Genomic DNA, 19,357 nt, shown 5'->3' on the forward strand with positions numbered 1-19,357 from the left:
ACACGACAACATTTGAGAGGACACATATCAACTCCAGTAAAAATTAACAAATAGTAAAGGATCTAATGAGGGACACTGGATGTGAGCAAACTAGAGTCACTTTAATACAACCGAGCATCAATTCTTATGTCTAGGTACAAAGGACATAGGCCATACTTCGAGAACAGAAGGCTCTCTGAAGGTGGCTTGCATCACGTTAGACAAATCAGTTGAACGTGAAATCCCAATGCAGTGCTGCAGTCAAAAGTGTTAACGGAATCATTTGTTATATAAACAGGTAAATATATAGTATGAACAAATTTTAATTGTCATTGGCACAGTTGCTACTAGAGTTTTGATCTCCGTTCTGATATCTACAATTCAAGATGGATGTTCAAAAATCAGAGACAGCCTTCAGGGAAGTATCATAACAAGAACAAAAAAATAGAAAAATATGCCCAAGGGACACACTATCATTATTATTTACATTTAAGAGACCTTTCAGGAGTGAACTTGATTGCTTTATGTATGTGACAAAAGACCCCCTCTTTTTAAAGAGCTCTTCAGCACAAGACAAAAAATAATAAATTGTAATGGTCAAAAAAAGACAGACAACAGGAAAAAGGCAGAGTAGAGTAAAGGTGTAGCAGTTTAGACACTGATGATAACTAACAAATTATTACGCTAGGCTTGAGATAGATTTGCCTTGCTGGACTGTTCCCTGTTTTCAAATGGTGATTTTTTTTTTCTAAAAATATGCTTTAGCTTGTGCACAAGTCAATATAGAGCAGCCTAACATTTTATGGAGGAAATTGTAACGGGTAACCACAAGGACCCTTACAGATTCCTGGCTGTTGCTGGTAAATGCAATGAGGACTCTTCTGAGCTACGAGCCTTCTCATTTCAAGCACACATGCCCTTTAGTCATAACATTTTCATAACATTATGGCAACAATTATCTCAGTTATTTGCATGGAGGAGTAGTATGAGGCAAATATTTATATATAAGTTTATATATCTATTATATAAACATTATCTAAAACATGAATATATATATAAAATGTATTTCTATACAAATATAACGGGTTTTATGCTTCTGGTGAAATTTATCAGGTAGAACACAGCGAGCTTGCGGCTGTCAAGTGGAAGTCCAGGTGACAGGTGGCAAACGCAAGCAGGATACACTGTGGTGTTATGCGAGAACCTTGCCATTTCCATCCTTAACCGCACAGGATCCCGCAGGCCAATAAGCAAAACAAAAAAAAAAGTCAGATTAGGAAGAGACTTTATTCAGTAGTTTATGAGGAAAGGAATAAAAAATAAAAGGAAAAAAGGTATCAGAAAGTTGAGATGAGCTGCACGACGACACCTATGGAAGTAGTAGTTGCTGTTTATTCAGTGTCACTATTATCTCTTGGTATTTGGTAGCAATGAAAACTGTGTTGTCAATATTGCTACATACAACCAGATCAAACTAGCAACTGTGTTGGATCAGGATTGTATGCTTCCGAGGAGCCAGACACACAAACCGTAAGCAGCAGATTCAGCCATTGCAGACGATGCTGTTGGTGCAAAGCAAGTTTCACGGTACGGCATGTAGCAAGGGAGCAGGTAATTCAGCCAGAGTTATGAGAGAACTGTACCAGACTACAAACGCTGAGAAGCTAAAATAAGTCTACCAGGTTGGAGTCTCCTAGGATGAGTCTGTCTTCAACAGGTAGAATCAGAAACCACTTGTAAGTACAGCTGATGAGTCTACAAACACTCCTTTTTCTTCTCAAAAGCAGCATATTAATTAGTTGTGTTTATTTTTACTCTGCTAATTCATTCATGCTCCCGCACAGCTATATTTCTACAACATTTCTTAATATAGAACATGTTCCTATGGTTAAATGGTGGTTTATTAATGAATTGGCCAACATTAATGTTGCATTATGTCAGTCTCATTATGTAACCATGACCTAGAGCAGTGCCAGCTCAAGCAGCTTTCTAACCTGTGCTGATCCTTCAGGTACGCAAGTCAAAACTACCTAAAATAGAGCTGCACCATGAGTCAAGAACAATTCCCAAGGAAGGTTCGCTACATAGCTCCCCAACAGTTCTTGCAGAAGCACAGCCTGGGGACAGAGCACAGACGAAAATGGCCAGCACTGCACAGAAACAATACGCCAAGCAACTATCAGACCACACAGAAATCGTGCATCTATATATATATAAAAAAATAATCTTTCAGACAACTTCCTTCAGGCTAAACCAGTTTGTTTCAGTTTATGTGATATATACCTTAAAAAAAGAAAGAAAAAAACCAGCATTCATTATTGGAGATGATAAAAAAAGCTTCAGGACTGACCACCACTGAAAACGACATTCTGCTCTGTCTGTAATTTGAGTACGGTTATTTACAAAGCACTTAAAAAGTCTCCAATTGAGAGACTTAAAAAAATATATTTTTTGAGTGTAAGCATTTCCTACATTAAATATTCGAGTCCATACTGGATGCAAGTTGTTGTACAATACTCTAAGTCAAACTAAACCCGGGAAAACCAAAGCACTGGAATAAAAACAAGAATTTGAGTTGTAAGAAGCCAATTGAATGACATAAAATATGGCAATATTTCACTCCAAATTAGAAAGAATACCATTCAGTACCCTGAACAGTAGAATTATGAATAGAAAACTATATAATTTACTAAAAATTCATGTGAAAACATTATGACTTTTCAAAAATATCAAAGATGTTACTTAAGATACTTTAAACACACAAGTGAATTACTTACTAATCACTATTACCAAAAACATTACTGCAGCTTCCAGAAGCAAACATTCATCCTGTTTACCTGTTCTGGTGCATCTTCAAGACTGATTATCCATCCCTAGACATTTATGTTCATACTCGAACACACAGGGAACCCTGTTATGTTAACTGATTTTTGGAGAGTTCTGTTTTGTTTTACATAAAGTTGTTGGGGTTTTCTTTGAAGTACACTGCAAAAATTTGAGGGGTATTGTCATTTTGTTTTTTTGAAAGGTGAGAGGAGGCTAGGTGTTCTATAACCAATTAATGATTAAGAAAAAAAAATTGGTACACAGGCTCAGGAACATTATTCCACAAGAAACCTTGCCTGCTCCTCTTTATTACTAGTCAGTATCACCACTTTCATTATTCTTTCAGTTTTTGCTGCTGCTAAGAGTTAACAGAATTCCTACTTCCTGAAGAATTTGGAAAAATATGGTGACATACTAATGTACACTGGAGTTATTACTCCAAAACCATTTTTTTTTGTTCCAAAATATTAGGTGATATAAGTAGCAATAAAAATATGAATATTTATTTATAAATTCTTATTACAAATCAGAAGTTCCCAACAATCATTGCAAACAATTTACAAGGTCCTCACAAGCAGGATACCATACAACATTCTGTAATGATTTTGTAACTGAATAACTGTCTAACACACTTCTTTTTTAACCTGTATTTTGTCACTGAACTCACTATAACCTGGCCAGAAGGAAGAACTTGCTGTTTCTGTAATATTCCACCCGTTTTTTCATTACAATGTTTTCATCTCAATGAACCAGATATTCTCAGAGAACACCACACGTGCACAATTGCTTACCTTCCTTCTTGCCTGCTTTGAGAAGGAAAATATCATAAACAACACCAGAAGGGTCTTATTAAGGGCATGAGTTAGCATGTAAAAATATTTATAAACACCTTGATCTTTTGAACATAGTCATCAGAGCTCTATTCCTTAAAATATATAGGAGTATTTGCTCACATCAAATGCATGCAAATAATTTGATTATTCAGTTAAAACATTATAGTTTGTAGATTGCATAAATTCTTCATAATGAGCTCTTTAGGAAGTAAAATCTTTGCTTCACTGTCAAACTTAATCTAAAGTTAAATATGCAAATTATTTTTCAAAATCCAGAGTTAACGAGGATTAAGAACACACAAAAAAATGTAGTCTCTCACCTTTGTCTTTATGTAGAATGGTGATGACTGGTGAATGGGCAAGTCCATGAGGCTATTGGAATTTGTGACACTGTTACTGTTCGCATGTTCGTCTTCTCTACTGCTGTCGTCAGACTGATCGAAATCATCACTCTCCTGGTCCATTTCCTCCTCCTCTTCCACCTCCTCCTCTTGATCACCAGCATGTTCATCATCTTCTTCCTCTTGGTTACAAGTGGATTCTTCATCCACTGTAATAAGTCTATTGTTATTTTCTTCTAACTGTTCCTGCTGAGACTCATGCCTGTCATCAAATCCAGGTTCTTCTCCTATCTCCCCATTCCTCCCAATGTGCTGCTCCTCTTGTTGTCGTCTTTGCTGCTGCTCCTCCTCTTCTACAACCCGATTCATCTGCTCCTCATCTACTTGGCTTGAGGAAGCATTACCTCGAAGAGATCCACCAGTTCGTCGCCTCTTGCTGCCCACAGAGAGCAGTTCCTGATTCATTTCCAAAAGCCAGCTTGCTACTTCTTGGACCTTGGCTAGGCTATCTGAAGATGCAAATACTTTCACATTCTAAGGAGACAAAAAAAAGGAAAAGTAGGAAATTACAAAAGTTTATTATATAAAGCATTAAAAACTTATTTCATGGTATTACTCCTGACAACTTCAAATTCCAAGAAACAAGGAATAATTTCTACTTGAAACACAACTGGAACAACCCAGACAGACTGCAAACAACTTTGTAGCAAGACAGTTATTTCTTCTATCCAATAGTGTGATCATGATCTCTGTAAGCACCAGATTCCACAAAATTCAGAAGAACCACTTGCCCTCCTAGAGAATCCACAAGAACTATTAACGTTCATGTTAACAGAAGATCCAAGTAAGTGATATTACTTGCTAAAAATTGGACAAAGATCATTTTCAAACAGCATTATATTTTCCCTCTCATTTGGTTACAGACTTTATTGTGGGGACTGAGGCAAAAGAAGGGTTAAGTGTGGTAGAAGTAATAGGGAGGAATAAGCAGCTGCACCACTGTTTTGGCAGGCGATGAAGTTGTGTGAAGCTACTCCCTAGATAAGGAGGTGCCGCTCACAGGGAAGAGAGATTCCCTTTTCGGTGGGAACGTGATCTTTCAGAGTATGCGATGGTGTAAACAAGTAAAGTAGAAAATTACTGGCCTTGGTAGAAAAGTATATAAAGAGCACGCTTGCTTAATAAAGCTGATTTGGATTTCGATCCTGCATATTGGAGTCTGTGCATTTCAATTGCCACAAATGGTCACCCCGACGTGATGCTAAGGAAGAAGACGACTGGAAATAGTCGTGGGGACGGAGCCCAGTGAAGCTGAAGACAGCGGGTAGAGCTGTTGACAGATCCGGATTTTAAGACAACACCTGTAGTAGGTGAGCCACTGGGGACATGGGAGGGAAGTCTGGCCGTCCCGACAGCGACACTTTATATATTACTCACAAACAATGAACTGCTTTTGTCTTAGGCCTTAAGAGCAGGTATATTTTCAGGTATAATTGAAAATCATAGTAACAAGAAATGAATCGTTCCTTTAGATAAATGAAAAAGAGAACACCCTCTTAAGAATATAGTCTTATCGTTTCCAAGTCTTCAACTGACCACAGAGACGCCCAGTGGTCAAAAGTTGATATCACTAGACAGCCTGTGCAGCCCAGAAACGGCACATACTTCACCTGGCAAAAATCACTATTAGCAGTAAAAGTTCTCCAAACTCTAATAAGCTACAAGAATTGTTAAATGAGATTCTGATAAGTTAAAAAATTGCCAAATTTAGGTGCATATTAATAGAAATCGAAAAACATTAATGCAATTTCCAAATTGCATTTGGCTACACGTGTGTGCAAGCAATATACAAAAACAGAGGGATATAACACAGTCTTAGCTAGATCATAAATTTGGTATTCGATATCCAGCTATACAACCTTTCAGGCTGGCACGCTGTGACTGCAGTTCCCCTAGACTCCAGTGATGTGTTGAGTAGGTGAAATCAGACATGAACTCAACAAGTAGTCGATTCACAGGTTGCACGTGAAAATGTGTGCAAAGAGAAAGCAACTAGCTTTTTCATCACGTATAGAACCACTGTTCTCAGGTGTCCACAGACCACACCACACTCAACAGGCTACACTGTGAGAGATTCAGAAGGCACAACAATACAATACTGGAAAGGAATACAACTGCGTAGGAGTAGGAGCAGTGAAGGATCTAAGTTTCCACGAGTACTTCAGTACAGGAAGATATTCTCCTAACCTCTCCCAATCTCATCCTCCACACCTGTTGGTTTGTGTTTTTTTGGTAAGAAAGTCCTCTGTTTCTTACAGTTTAAAAAAAAAATCATAACAAAAAAAAATAGCGTCTTGGATGATAGAGGTGTAGAACAGAAACTCCAACTTTGCTCCATGGCATTTGTAAAAACATTGAACTTAACAGTGAGGAGGGAAGAAAGTACCAGAAACCATAGCTCTAAGGTAATTTTCATAGTGCTGTACCATAAAACCCACAGAAACACGTTTACAGATGTTTTTCAAGTCTTGAATTGAGAAGTATTCGTAGATAGGATTCTGCACACTTGTCCCCTCTTCCTCAGGGAAACATTACTTACATCCCAAAGACGCGTTCTCAAGTTTCCACATATCTACCCAGATAACAATTGCCCCCAAATACAACCTTATGAATTGAAAAGCTGAAATAGATATTCCAAAGAAAGTGTCTACTCGCAATTAGCTCCAATCAGTGAATGAGAAGCTAATACTAAAAGACAATTAAGCTGCACACGTCAAGGCAAGGACATGATGGAAGCAAGCAGAGACTGTGCTGACTCCTGCTTTTACCAGTGGGAAAAATGCATTAGGGCACGGGGGTGCACATGACCCAAACCAAAAACTAAGGACTCCAACCTTGAGTGCAAGGGGCATCAAAAGTGAATGCGTTTAATTTTCTATACATAGTAAATAGCACTTGAGAAAGAGTGCACTCTTTGTGGCATCTAAGAGAAATGTTATCACTTAACATTTTTCCCCCAAAGCCCAGAAACCTTAGCATATCGGAGTGATGTTTAATAACTCCATTTCATCAAATGTCAAATTTGGTTGCATATATAATCTGGGGTTGGTACAACCTATTTATCAGGCTTGCTACACAGTTTGGGCATTATGAACACGACAATACTACACCTTATTTTCTCATTAAAAGAGAAAAGATTTACATTTTTTTTAAGCATTAAATTATGTAAATATCAGTAATAAAAAAAAAAGACAAGATATTTACATCTTCACGTTCCAGCAATTTCAGCTTCCACCAGAAATGATTCTCTAAAAGGCCATGAATGCAGCTCAAAAGTTTTAATCACACTTTTTCATTAGCAACAGCATTATTTCAAATATATGCAGCAATTATTGGTTTAGGACTTTCTTGATAAAACTGCAAATGCTGCATTTTTTTCCATAATTTAATACATACTTTCAATTGGTATCTATAAGCAACCAACATGAAAGGTCAGCACTGAAATACTTAAGTAATGAAATGCATGATTCTGCTAAATGCTTAAGTGACAAAAATAACACTATTGTTACTGTTAATATATCCAAATAAAACTCCAGTCCATTAAAAAAATGAACATACACTAGTACTATTATATATTTTTAATTATTCCTACATTTTTGCAGTGACCATCAATTCACAAAATTAGCTTCAGCCATAAATGATTTTAGTTTTACTCTGCATTTGCACCAATAAACTCAACTTGTTTTTTCCAGAAGCCTGTAAAATGCATTATCAAAATTTAATTACAAGCAGGGATACATCAGAAATCATCAATATGCAAAGTAGTGATGCATTTGCTAAAGAACAGATGGATGTACATTATCTGAGAGATTTGAAACATTAAAGCTGCCTTCTGTCACGTAAGTGCTTTCAGAATTAACTACTGTCAGCTAATACACAAGATATGATCGCTTCCATATATATGGTAGATAAGAAATAAGACAGGATTATTATTTTGCAGGAAGAAGTGTATTTACAAATCAACCACCAGAGAACTAAAATGCTGTGTTTTCAGGTAGTACAGTGTCTCCTTCATTTATACTCTCAGAGCCCAAAATTACTCAGATCAGCTAAACCCCAGCAGATCCAGAGAGGAAAGCTGTTGCTTTCCTACCCACCCCAGACCACAAAGAGACTGGTTTTAGACAGACACCAAAACATTGCAGTGCAGCGGCAACACTTCTCATAAACACGCAAAACTCATTAAACTTGGTCAACCAGTCAAACTTGGCAACTCCCAGGTAAATTTCATAACACTTGCAGCTGGTTTATGGAAAAGCAAAATATAAGGAATCCCTAAGGAAAATGGAAGTCCCTGGACTGATCCCGCTGTAAATTCAGAGCTGAAGAATGCATCCCCCATCTATATTGAAGGTTAAATACTGCTTAAGCAGAAATCTTCAGCTTTGTTCATTAAATTTGCACAGAAGATAGATTATAAAAATAACAGAACAAATGTTTCTCAAAACCACCTGTAAGAAATGCCAACACTGGGAAACTAGAGAGAAAACTCCTTGGGTTTATCGACCACAACAGGTTGCATTCTGTACTGAGAGAAAAGAATGACCACTTCACTTCTTGCTTTACAGCTGAAATACCTCCGTCCCTCTTGTAGGTACAGAAGTTGATATATGTTTTTGTAGGTTAAAAATGTTTAATTATGGGGAAAAATATGTTGGGAGATCTCCATCAGTACTGTTGTTTTTTATTATTCCTTTTTTATCACTTGAAACTTTAAAGAAAAAAAAAAAAGGAAATGAGGTGGGTGCAGAGCAGTGGGGGTGAGCAGTAGAGGGTGGGGGATTGTTTTTTTTAACAAAGTATAGTGGAACTTGAAAAGGTTTTAAAGAATTAACTTTGAAATTAAAGAGTTAGACTGACCTGGATACTAACCTAAGTCATGCTAATACCGATCAGGACAGCAATTAGTGAAAAGGCAGAACAGTTACAGTCACAACATGGTTGATGATGGGCAGTGGATGCTACTCAAACAAATCTTTTTGAGATTATAGATTTGGTGGACAAAGACAATTGGACTAACACAAAAACTTCTGTAGATATTTGATCAAATCCTGCCTAACATATTAATTTAAATAACCCAGTAAAAAGCTGAGATATATTAAAATGAGTAATATTGAATTATAATTGAGGAAAATGGAAGGTAAAAAAAGGAACATCCCACCCAAGCTAAGGATTTCCTAGGACTTCATTTCAACATCCCAATCTACTTTCTGAAACAAAAAGAAAAACAGAATCCTTATAAGCACACTCTGCCCAAGATTGACATTGGCATGTTGGCAACTTAAAGCTAGGTCTCCATTAGCAAAGCCGTGCAGAGCAGCAGGGGCAGCCGTGCAAAGCTGGGGCTCAGCACCCAGAGGACATGGGCTCCGTCAAAGGGAAAGGGCTGTTATTTCCAGACCAGCTCTCACCCCCAGGGTCTAAACTGACCCTCACTTCTGGTTTAGTTTCAACCAGAAGGTGCTCTGGGACAGCTGTGCTTTAACTCATTTTATTGGGGAGCAGGTGTGGACAATCAGGAGTTGCACTTCAAAAGTGTGCTCTTGATCCAAATCCAGACTAACACACCGGGGCACGCACCAGCGCTGCCAGCCACCTAAGACTCCTTAAGCCCTTTTGAAAACCATGCATACAAAGTGAATGAAATGCAGCATCAAGCAGGTAGAAATAAACAACATAATTAAAACTGATAACATTGTGGACCATGTTCTACACCAAAAAAAAAAAAAGAAGAAAAAAAAAGTTTTGAGTGTATGGCTGTGATAACTAACAACGCAAAACACTATAAGCAAGCAGTGTATATGCTGTATTAAAGGAAACATTTAACATACTGATCTTACTACTGGCTATGCAGTTTATATTCTAAACAAAAGCAGTAACAAACCCAAACAATCAACATGCAATTACTGGAAACTGAAACCATAAAAAGTCAAATGAGGAATCCACCACCTTCTTTTATAGGTTATGGTAGTAGAAAATAATCCTCAAGCAAGGATTTAACAAAGACAAGATACTTGAAGTAAAGTTATGAGCATTAAACAAGAGCTACAGGAGAATAATTTTGCTTCATTACACAGGATGGCAAACTTGATCATAGTAACGGACTCCTCAAGTCATAAAATTCTGAGTTGAATACATTGTACAGAAGAGGAAAATAATCCTGTATTTCATCAGCACAAAATGTTGCTTAGAGCAAGATTAACATACAGCTTTAAAAACCTTCAGTAACTTTTCATCAAAATAAAATACATAATTAACAATGCATCTCAATACTAGAAGCATGCGTGCTTTTTCTAAGAACGATAAACTACTACTTCCAAATGTATACACACCTCAAATCTCTTGGTCAGCTCCAAGCTCCAGAACAAATTAGCAGCTAAAAAGAATCTCTGCTCCTGCTCTACTATCACCCTGCCCAGCAAAGCTCTGCCAACACTCTGTGGAGCAGCACACCTGCTGCTATCCTGCTCCCTTGTTCACTCTCTAGATTCTTTAACAACTACGCTGTTTATTCAGTTCAAATTGGTCAAAGTAATCAACACTAAATAAAAGTACTCCTCTAATTACTTATGTCAAACACAAATCTGACAGCACACAAAAACTCCATTTAATATTCATTAAATTAAAAAAAAAAACACAATTAAAGTTTCCTGTGCAAGTTTAATTAAGCCCAGTTGCCTCTAATCTTATGTGGCCAGCTTTAATTATACCCCTCCCTACTGTAATCTGGCCCCAACTTTGTATCTACCTTCTGAGGCTTTTCATCAAATCCTTGTGCCCTGACCTCCTCTCCTAAACGTTTCTGAACAAAGACAATTCCAGTTTTCCCACCACATATGGTCTACTGTAAGATGTGACTCCCCTCTGTTCAGCTGCTTCTATTAACCCCACAATCCTATTTCAACAGACCTTACCCCTTCTCTCCCTATTTCATGATCCCAATTTATTTTCTTCTCCCTGGACTGCCTCTTAACACAGCTCCTTCTCTAATCCCAATCAGTCTCCCAATCCCTTTTGGCCCACAGCACTACTTTACAGTCCCAGGCACTTTGCTCCATTCTGATCCATTCCCCACAGAAAGTGAAGGGATTTAGATGAGAGACAATAGCTGCCAATATGTGGGTAGTAAGAGCATGACAGAGCAACGTCCCCTTCCTTCCAGTTACGGGGACAAACACACAGCAGCCATTAAAAAGAAAATGTTGTTTTAACTCCAGGATGGAAAGACAAAGGGGTATGGAGGACCTATCTCATAATCCTACCTCTTTTGGTGGACACAGGTAAAGTATTTAATATAGGATAAAATATGAAATAGCACACAAAACCTCAAAAGAATGAGGACACAAAGTAGTTTAGGAAATCAGTAATTGCTACAAGAATTAACATATATTTAGCAGTACTGAAGATGAGTGGCATAAGGAAATAGCAGAGGTAGAAGAGAGATGAATAGACCTCTCAGGAGCAAAAGTTTAGAAGAAACAGCTTGAGTTACAACAGTCAACATATTTGATTATGATAAAATATGTATGATCACATCTAATTAATTTATACAGATTAAGATATTTTGTATCACTAAGAAAACAAGAGTCCAGCACTGAAGATTGCTTCTGACCTTCAGCTACATTTATACACAGACTTCCATCTGCAGATGTCCAAACCCTCCTTAAAACTCAACTGCTAAATCGAAGATAAGATTTTCTGTTCAATAGGTCTTCGTCCTGACAGTGGGGAAGAGTAAATTCTTCCATTTTATGGATCTATCGTTTCTTCTCTTTACATTATTTTTTTCCATAGGCTTTCCACATGATCTCCATTTGTGCATATTTAACATCATCCCAGAGCATTGACTTTTAATGTCAATTCTTTATTCAGAAACAGGTAACACTGTATTGCACGAGTAAGCCGATAGAAAAAACCTCTCTTGAGCCACCACTGTAAAAGCCCAGTCTCATCAATACAGGATCAGTTAGCCCTCACGGGCAGCGACTGCGGGTAGAGAGTGGGAAAAGCTGCAAAAGACGCAACACATTCCCTTGCTACGTACAAGCAGGGCACACAAGGGTCCATCCTGTCCATGTGGGCAACACAACCACCTGCGGGGCTCACGCCCACACAAACACAGAATCTGCAGGTATTACAGCTGAAATGGATTCCATGGATTCCCTTTGCAACAGGCAAAAGGAGTGACGAGCCTTAATGCTTTAAACCAGAAGCCCTTTTCTTCCCTCCTCATGCACTCTCCTCAAAACCAGGACTGCTCTGGCTAAAATTTATAGTGACCTGATGACAAAATTAAAGCAATCAACACAAAACAGGAAGAGAGGAAACCACTGATATTTTTTTCTGTAAACACTTCTCCATAAGTAATTCCTGACCTTAATTCTCAGGTTTGAAGTGTTAAAAAAATGCCTGCATTTTCCTTCATTCAAAAATGAGAAAAAGTATCATAGCAAATAATTAATGAATAGTGTGTTGCACAAGTTACATTTTTACTTAACATTGGACACTTAAAAAAAAAAAAAGAATGAGATATACTGTGAGATATTGTGGAAAAGGATGGAGATAAGAGGGAAGCGCGGAAGTGACCCATGAGGAAATTGTTGAAAGCCTCCACCACCCAGAAATAAGAAAACTGTATTAAAAAAAAAAAATAAAAATTGAAAGTCCTTTTCCTCAAAGCCATATCCCAACTGACAAGTAACTAACACCAGTACAGCGCTATTGAAGAAGTGGGGCGCTCACATCTGTTTATCAAGAACCCTGTTCATTCCTCTAAGCTCCCTGAAAGCCAAGACCAACAGTAAAAGCACAGAAGTTACTCCTTATGTTTAATTCCGTATTGCTATGTTGTCATCAAGAAGAGTGAATGGATATAATTTAGAATAAAATAATTTAAATTCCGTGAAAGATATCATGGGAGGTAACAATCCACAGTAGGAGGAGATCAGTATTATCACTGATCTTACTGTGTTCATATAAATAATCACGTTATTTTTAGTAGTTATGTTAATGACTGTTATACAGAAGATGGCTGGTTTGTCTTTTCACTAACAACTCTTTAAAGAAAAAGGATTAAGCTGTAAAATGTGACAAGTTAACTATCATGTGCAACTAATGAAAGGCTTCTCTCCCCTTTTCCTTAGAAAAGGGAAAGCTTTGAGTTATTTAAAGGGTGCCAAGTTTTCCAGCAACTATTGAAACCAAAACAGGCAAGCCCTCCATGCCTCCACTGAATCTTTAATATCAAGCAGTGTCCATTTCCTCATTGAAAGAACGTCTGAGCTAGAAAAGTAAAGCACACAATTTTCAATTACATCGCCTTATCCTTTCTGCTTTGACAATTGTACCATTACTTGGGTTCCTGTATTAAAATTTTCACCTCTCTAAATAAAAAATTCTTACCTCGCTTAATTAACGAATACCTGTGGTTTTGGGGTTTTTTTTTTTGTTTGTTTGGTTTTTTTTTCCACAAATTAGATTACTACAAGAAGCCTGTACTACTATTGCAAGTGAGATAGCACAAGCCCGCTTGTTTGCTCAATTTAGAACAGCAAGTTTCTATCTGTTAATATTTTGGTCTCATGTAAACTATGCCTTCTGTGCATACTAACAAGGAAGAGTTTCTTGCCAAAAGCAAACATTAGATCATACTTATAGCAACATAAACTGACTATATTCGGTTACACTAGCTGAGAAGCACGTGGGCTGAAAAACTTTCAGATTAGAAAAATAGTCAGGCAGTTTATTATACTCCCTTCCAATTTAAAGATGCTGCTACATGCCTACTTAGCGAAGGCACAAACAGAATCATCACAACTCTTACTTTCTGATAGATACACATGTAATACAGAATTTCTCTACAAAAAAGATCACAAATCCTTTTACAGTGCAACAAGAGACTAAGCAGTCCTTAAAACTTAACAGGTTTGGATAACTTCAGGGTTCAATTCACTCCTCTTCCCCAAAAGTAAGTAAACGAGGTTTGTAGGTCTGTGGTAGTTGTAACAGCTTTCCAAGCTGGCCCAAAACCTCCACAACACGAAGCATTGTGTTCCACTTTCTACACGTGCCTTTCTGCCCCCAAACCAGACCACCTGTATTCCCTACAACAAAAGTCCTCGCGGTCAGTTTTACAGCATCATCAACTGCACCGCATATGGGGACCTCCCCAGCTGCCTGAACAACAACTGCTTAGGATGGCTTTATGCAGTTCAGACTCCTTTCCTATGGATGAAAGGCCTCGAGGAACGGCAAGGATGCCACTGCTAGTCATGCCTTCTAGTAGTCAACTTCGGTTAAGCTATGCTGGAAAACTCTTGAGTTAACACACCTGTTAAGTTTGAGGTACCAACAGAAGGACCTGGAAATCTCAACTATGAAGTCCAGAACAATCATTTAGTAACACTTACTGTAAGTGAACGGGCAACATAATTACTATGCAGAAACAACTACTTTCTTCCCAACTGTCTAAGCGAAGAGGGATTTTACCTAGTAGACAAGAAGCAAGATCCAATAACTGAATGCTGAAATGAGAAAAATCCAAATGGAATTAACTATGAGGATAATTACTCACTGTAATAGCTTACTAGGAAGACAGCAAATGCATCACCACTTTAAGTCATTAATTAGAAATATACTCCATCTTGGTTCAACACACTGTCATGATTTCAGCGAGGATATAGTTAACTTTCTTACTAGCAGTTGGCACAGTGCTATGCTTTGGATTCAGGATGAGAATAATGTTGGTAACACTAACAACATATTAGTTGTTGCTGAGCAGTTAAGGACTTTTCAGCTTCTTATACTGGCCTGCTAACAGGAAGGCTGGGGGCACCCCAGAAGCTGGAAGGAGACACAGCTGGGACAGCTGACCCCAACTGACCAAAGGGATATTCCATACCATATAATGTCATGCTCAGTATATAAAGCTGAGAGAAGAAGGAGGAAGGGGGAGATGTTCAGAGTTAGGTTTTCCCAAATAATGATCAGGCGTGATGGAGCCCAGCTTTCCTGGCGATGGCTGAACACCTGCCTGTCCATGGGAAGCAGTGAATGAATTCCTTGTTTGGCTTTGCTTGTGTGCATAGCTTTTCCTCTACTTACTAAACTGTCTTTATCTCAATCCACGAGTTTTCTCACTGTTACTCCTCTTATTCTCCCCCCCAACCCACCGGGGCAGGGTGCCGCTGTCTGGAGTTAAACCACGACACACATACATTCAACAACTGCAGAACATGCAGCACAGGCGCAGCTATGAAGGCACGGTTGGCTGATCGCCTCTCCCTGGGAACATACACAAGCAAGAGCTGCTGTTGTCACCTCCTCTCTGCTCCCACAGTGACACACAGGCAAAATGCGTTACTGACTTGCTGATTAAAACCTGCCTATTTCCAGTGCAGACTTTATTTCACAACCACCAGGCTTAACGCACAGGCTAGCATGGTATGCCCCAAACAGCCTTAATATATATTTTTTTTTCAGCATCCACAACAGTGCTGAATGTGGTCCTGGGGCTGGAATGCATTTCCAATGGGAAGACCTACAGACCTTAGCAGTATGATACACTAAACCGCTTTACAGATCCATTCACACAGTCTGTTACCTAGCGTGGTGCAGCTTTGCAAAGCTGTATCATAAGAGCAATACATAAATAACTTCCAAGCAGAGTTGCTCATTATTAATGCAAACTATTCTGAAGGCAAAAGCAAAACAGCATTTGGCAGCAAGAACACCGCCATTAAGACTTTTGGTCTTGAAACCGCAAAGTGATTTAGAGAGTACCCAACTGACTTCTGTCTCGGTTTCTTTCCTGTCCACTAATCATAAAAGTCATTTTGGGTACATTTCCCCAAATTATGGGTTTTACTGATACTGAATTGTAATTTTACCAGATGGCTGGTGTCAGCTTCTGGCAAAATGGTAGGATGATTTCTTCGACTAAATCTCCAATTCAAATGCTGCAAAGTGCACCACAAACAAGCAGACACGCAGAACAGCGGAGATAGCAAAAAAAAAAGTCAACAGAACAGAAAAGATGGAGCAAAAAAAGGTCATCTTTAACACAAGTGGGGGAATAGGCCTTGAAGACAAACAGCAACTAAATTTAGTTGAATTTAAACTCAATTTAGTTACATTTAAATGGGAAGAAGGGGAGGAAACTAACACCGAGTACTAAACTCTCCCCTTACCTCAGAGCTGTTTTGAGAATGACACCTCTAATGCAGAATGACAACACACAAACAGATGGAAACACATACACCCTTTTTAACCACTAGAATGCTTTTCGGTGTAAAGAGAGCAGGATTGAAGCTGAGGAAAGCGAGAATCAAGAGCAGTGACTACTACTTAAGAATTTGTATTTGAACAATTAAAAAAAGTTTAAAATAAATACCCCCCTTTCAAGCAGCTCTTATACTATCTCTAATCACCAAGAATAATCACCTCCTTTTATTCCCCAAAAGCTTCAAGGCACAGACCAGTATTTTCAAGCCTGTTAATAATGACGAATGAAGTAAAGGGGAAGCAATGCAGATTATGCCATGAAAAGGGCAATCTCTTCATTCTGTTCTGATGCAGGCTTCTGCATCAGACTAACCTTCTAGAAAAGATTATCAGGCTATTGTAAAAATGAACACCCCCCCCCCCCCAAAAAAAAAAAAAAAAAAAAAACAAAAAACAGTCCTTCTATATTATTCCAAGCACACAAAAAGATGACAGGCAAGGGAAAAAGAACAAAAACCCCAAGTCTTGCCAGGCTATCATCAACATTTTCTACCTTAAGATTCATAGTGGACAATGCTTATCCCAGGCTGCTGCCAAAAATTTCTGTTTTAATTTCCTGTTTTCATTTGCTTATTCTTCAAAAAAAAAAAAGTCTAAAGGATGATTATCTATAATATTCAGCTGTCATATAGTCCTAATTGATAGGAAAAAAAACCTGAAGCAATGCTATCAGTAATGTTAAAGCAGCTGGGAGTAAAAGGCTTTAATATATTATGGAAAAAGATAATTTCTTATTTGTGTTTAGTTCAGCAGAGTTATAAACTGAATTTCTGAGATAAGAAAAAGTAGCTAGGGATCAGGTTGGGGTAGAAAACATGCTTCATGGAAGCAACACAAGATACTATCACTGGTGTATTTTACCATTTTGGTGGGAAAAACTACAGTTCAGCCTTATTCCTGTGAGGTTGCTCTAAAAGCACAAGGAGTAATATATATTTCGTGAAGAATGCCTATCTTTCTGCAGTCCCAATTAATATCTTATGAAATGTTCAGCTGTGTACATTCAATCAGATTTTGTGCAGTATCCTCTGGGCAATATTGTCTCCATTCTGAATACTGTATTTTCAAAGATGAACTCCGAATCATGTACTTTCTTCCAGAGCTAGTCAATGAACTATTTAATGCCTTTGCATCAACATCTGATAAGGAGGAGCCTTTGATCTGCACTTTTTTTCCTTCTAATAAAAGCAAGAAATACAAAGAGAAACAGAATGACAGCGTTTACCAGACCTGCTGAAATTTGTTAATACATTGGTTTGTCTGCATCTTCAGAATCTTCAGCAGCAGAAAGACATAAGTCAAACAAGGTCACATACTACCAGGACACAGGAGAATAAATTCCCCTTCCTGGGGTCTCACTTAAGAGGGAAAAAAAAACCAAACCAAAAAAAACTGGCCTCTACAGGGTATTAAAAAAAATAAAATGCTTTCTCTTTAACCTCACGTCTCCAGAACACTGCCTACCACACATTGGTTCCTAAATGTTATGTTCTTTGTGTCACGGGGAAGCTTTCCGGCAGTAATGTAGAATCTGACCTTGCAGAACAACAAGGCACTTGCTGACAAACAGCATGCGAGATTGCCAGGTTTGAAGGAAGATATCCCAACCTGTCTAAAAGAATTTGGCGCCGGCCCAGACAGACTCTTAGCAGGCTCCACTGGAGAAATGGAAATGGTTGCAGTTATTGTTATTGATTTAATGCCCTTAAAATGGCTCTCCGAGAATCTTATTTCAGTAACTGATGAAGCAGTATGGTTCAGCAGCAGGGAATTTGCCTAACAACCTATGGAAACCTAAATTTGCTTGGCCAAGCTATTTCTAGGACCAGGAAAGTAATTTTTTTTGTATCTGCTCAACCAGAGGTGAAAGTAGGCACCTAAATAAGAATGTAAGGTGGCCTATGATGTTAATGTCAGGCAGGCATTCAAACTTTGTTTCAAATCCTATGAAGCCATCAGATCTAAATATTCTGTGTTTCTGCTCTACAGCACTTTCCTACTACAGAAAGGCGGTATGACAGTAAAAAGCTGAGTATAACACAGGAAAGCACTGACCACCAATATGGTGAACAAATAAATGATTTACCCGAACTAACAACTGAAAGAGATACTGATACAGCCTGCAGAAATATAAACAATCTTAAAATTTGAAATCGGGATCGCAATTTGAATGGATTAAAAACAGGTTGTAGAGAGAGAGACTTGTCAGAGACTAATGTCATCTAAGATGCTGTTACCACCCTACCACAGGATCTTTTCAGTGAAGCTTCACCGAAGTCAACTGAGTGCCACCTAACTTATTCCAGACAAAATTAGGCAAGATAACTTAAACTTACCAGTTTCCTCTAATTTATAGGATGTTGCTGGCACTGGATTAAGAATGACTGATGTGAATTCTTGTAAGGACAGCAGACCTTACACCCTTCCAGCAGAGAGCAGGTAACAGCTAGGGACTAATCAACATCTTACACCACTGCAAAATAAACACCAACCCACAAACTTAAAGCTACACTCTTCAGTAAAAGCAAGCCATGCTTCATTGCTACCATTATGGATCTAAACTTGACTGTTGTCAGAAGTCTCACCAAACCACCGGTCTGTCACAGTTGGCATGCATGAGCCACCATTTCTTATGGCCATGTAGAAAGGTATGCAGGGTTAGGACAGTTTCTTTGCAATACTGAACCCATCACACAACAGCAGCTGCAAAGAGGAAGAAGCCCCGATGTCATTGCTTCCACCCACCTTTACTGCAGGCCAGTCTACGTTCCCGACTTTTCAAGGACATTGTCAGTGCAGATTCATGTAGGTGAAGAGTAATCACTATCCTTCCTGGACAGCAGTGCTAAACAGCATCGGCTGCATCGATCAAACAGACAGCGCTACTCCCTGTCCAAACCTGCTGTCTGTCCTTGCTGCTACACCAGGTGTATAGAATTTCACAAACGTCAGCTGCTATGCCACACAGCTGCCTTGCAGATTTTGGAGACCAGCACCTTTCTGAAGAAAGCAGATGAAGTTGCTCAGGCCCTAGCG

At 38.5% G+C, this 19,357-nt stretch overlaps 1 protein-coding gene across 1 annotated transcript in view; it reads right to left on the reverse strand.

The window, feature by feature from the left end:
• Positions 1-3,906: 3,906 nt before the first annotated feature.
• LOC309670909 (uncharacterized protein) overlaps positions 3,907-19,357 on the reverse strand; it is an 82,484-nt gene continuing 67,033 nt past the window's right edge. Inside the window, exon 2 of the mRNA XM_082482041.1 lies at positions 3,907-4,513. Within this exon, the coding sequence (XP_082338167.1) occupies positions 3,917-4,444 (528 nt within the window). The 5' untranslated portion in view covers positions 4,445-4,513 and the 3' untranslated portion in view covers positions 3,907-3,916. The remainder of the gene's footprint in view (positions 4,514-19,357) is intronic.

The sequence above is a fragment of the Vanellus vanellus genome, assembly GCF_965231255.1.
Source record: "Vanellus vanellus genome assembly, chromosome: 4".
NCBI classification, from domain to species: domain Eukaryota; kingdom Metazoa; phylum Chordata; class Aves; order Charadriiformes; family Charadriidae; genus Vanellus; species Vanellus vanellus.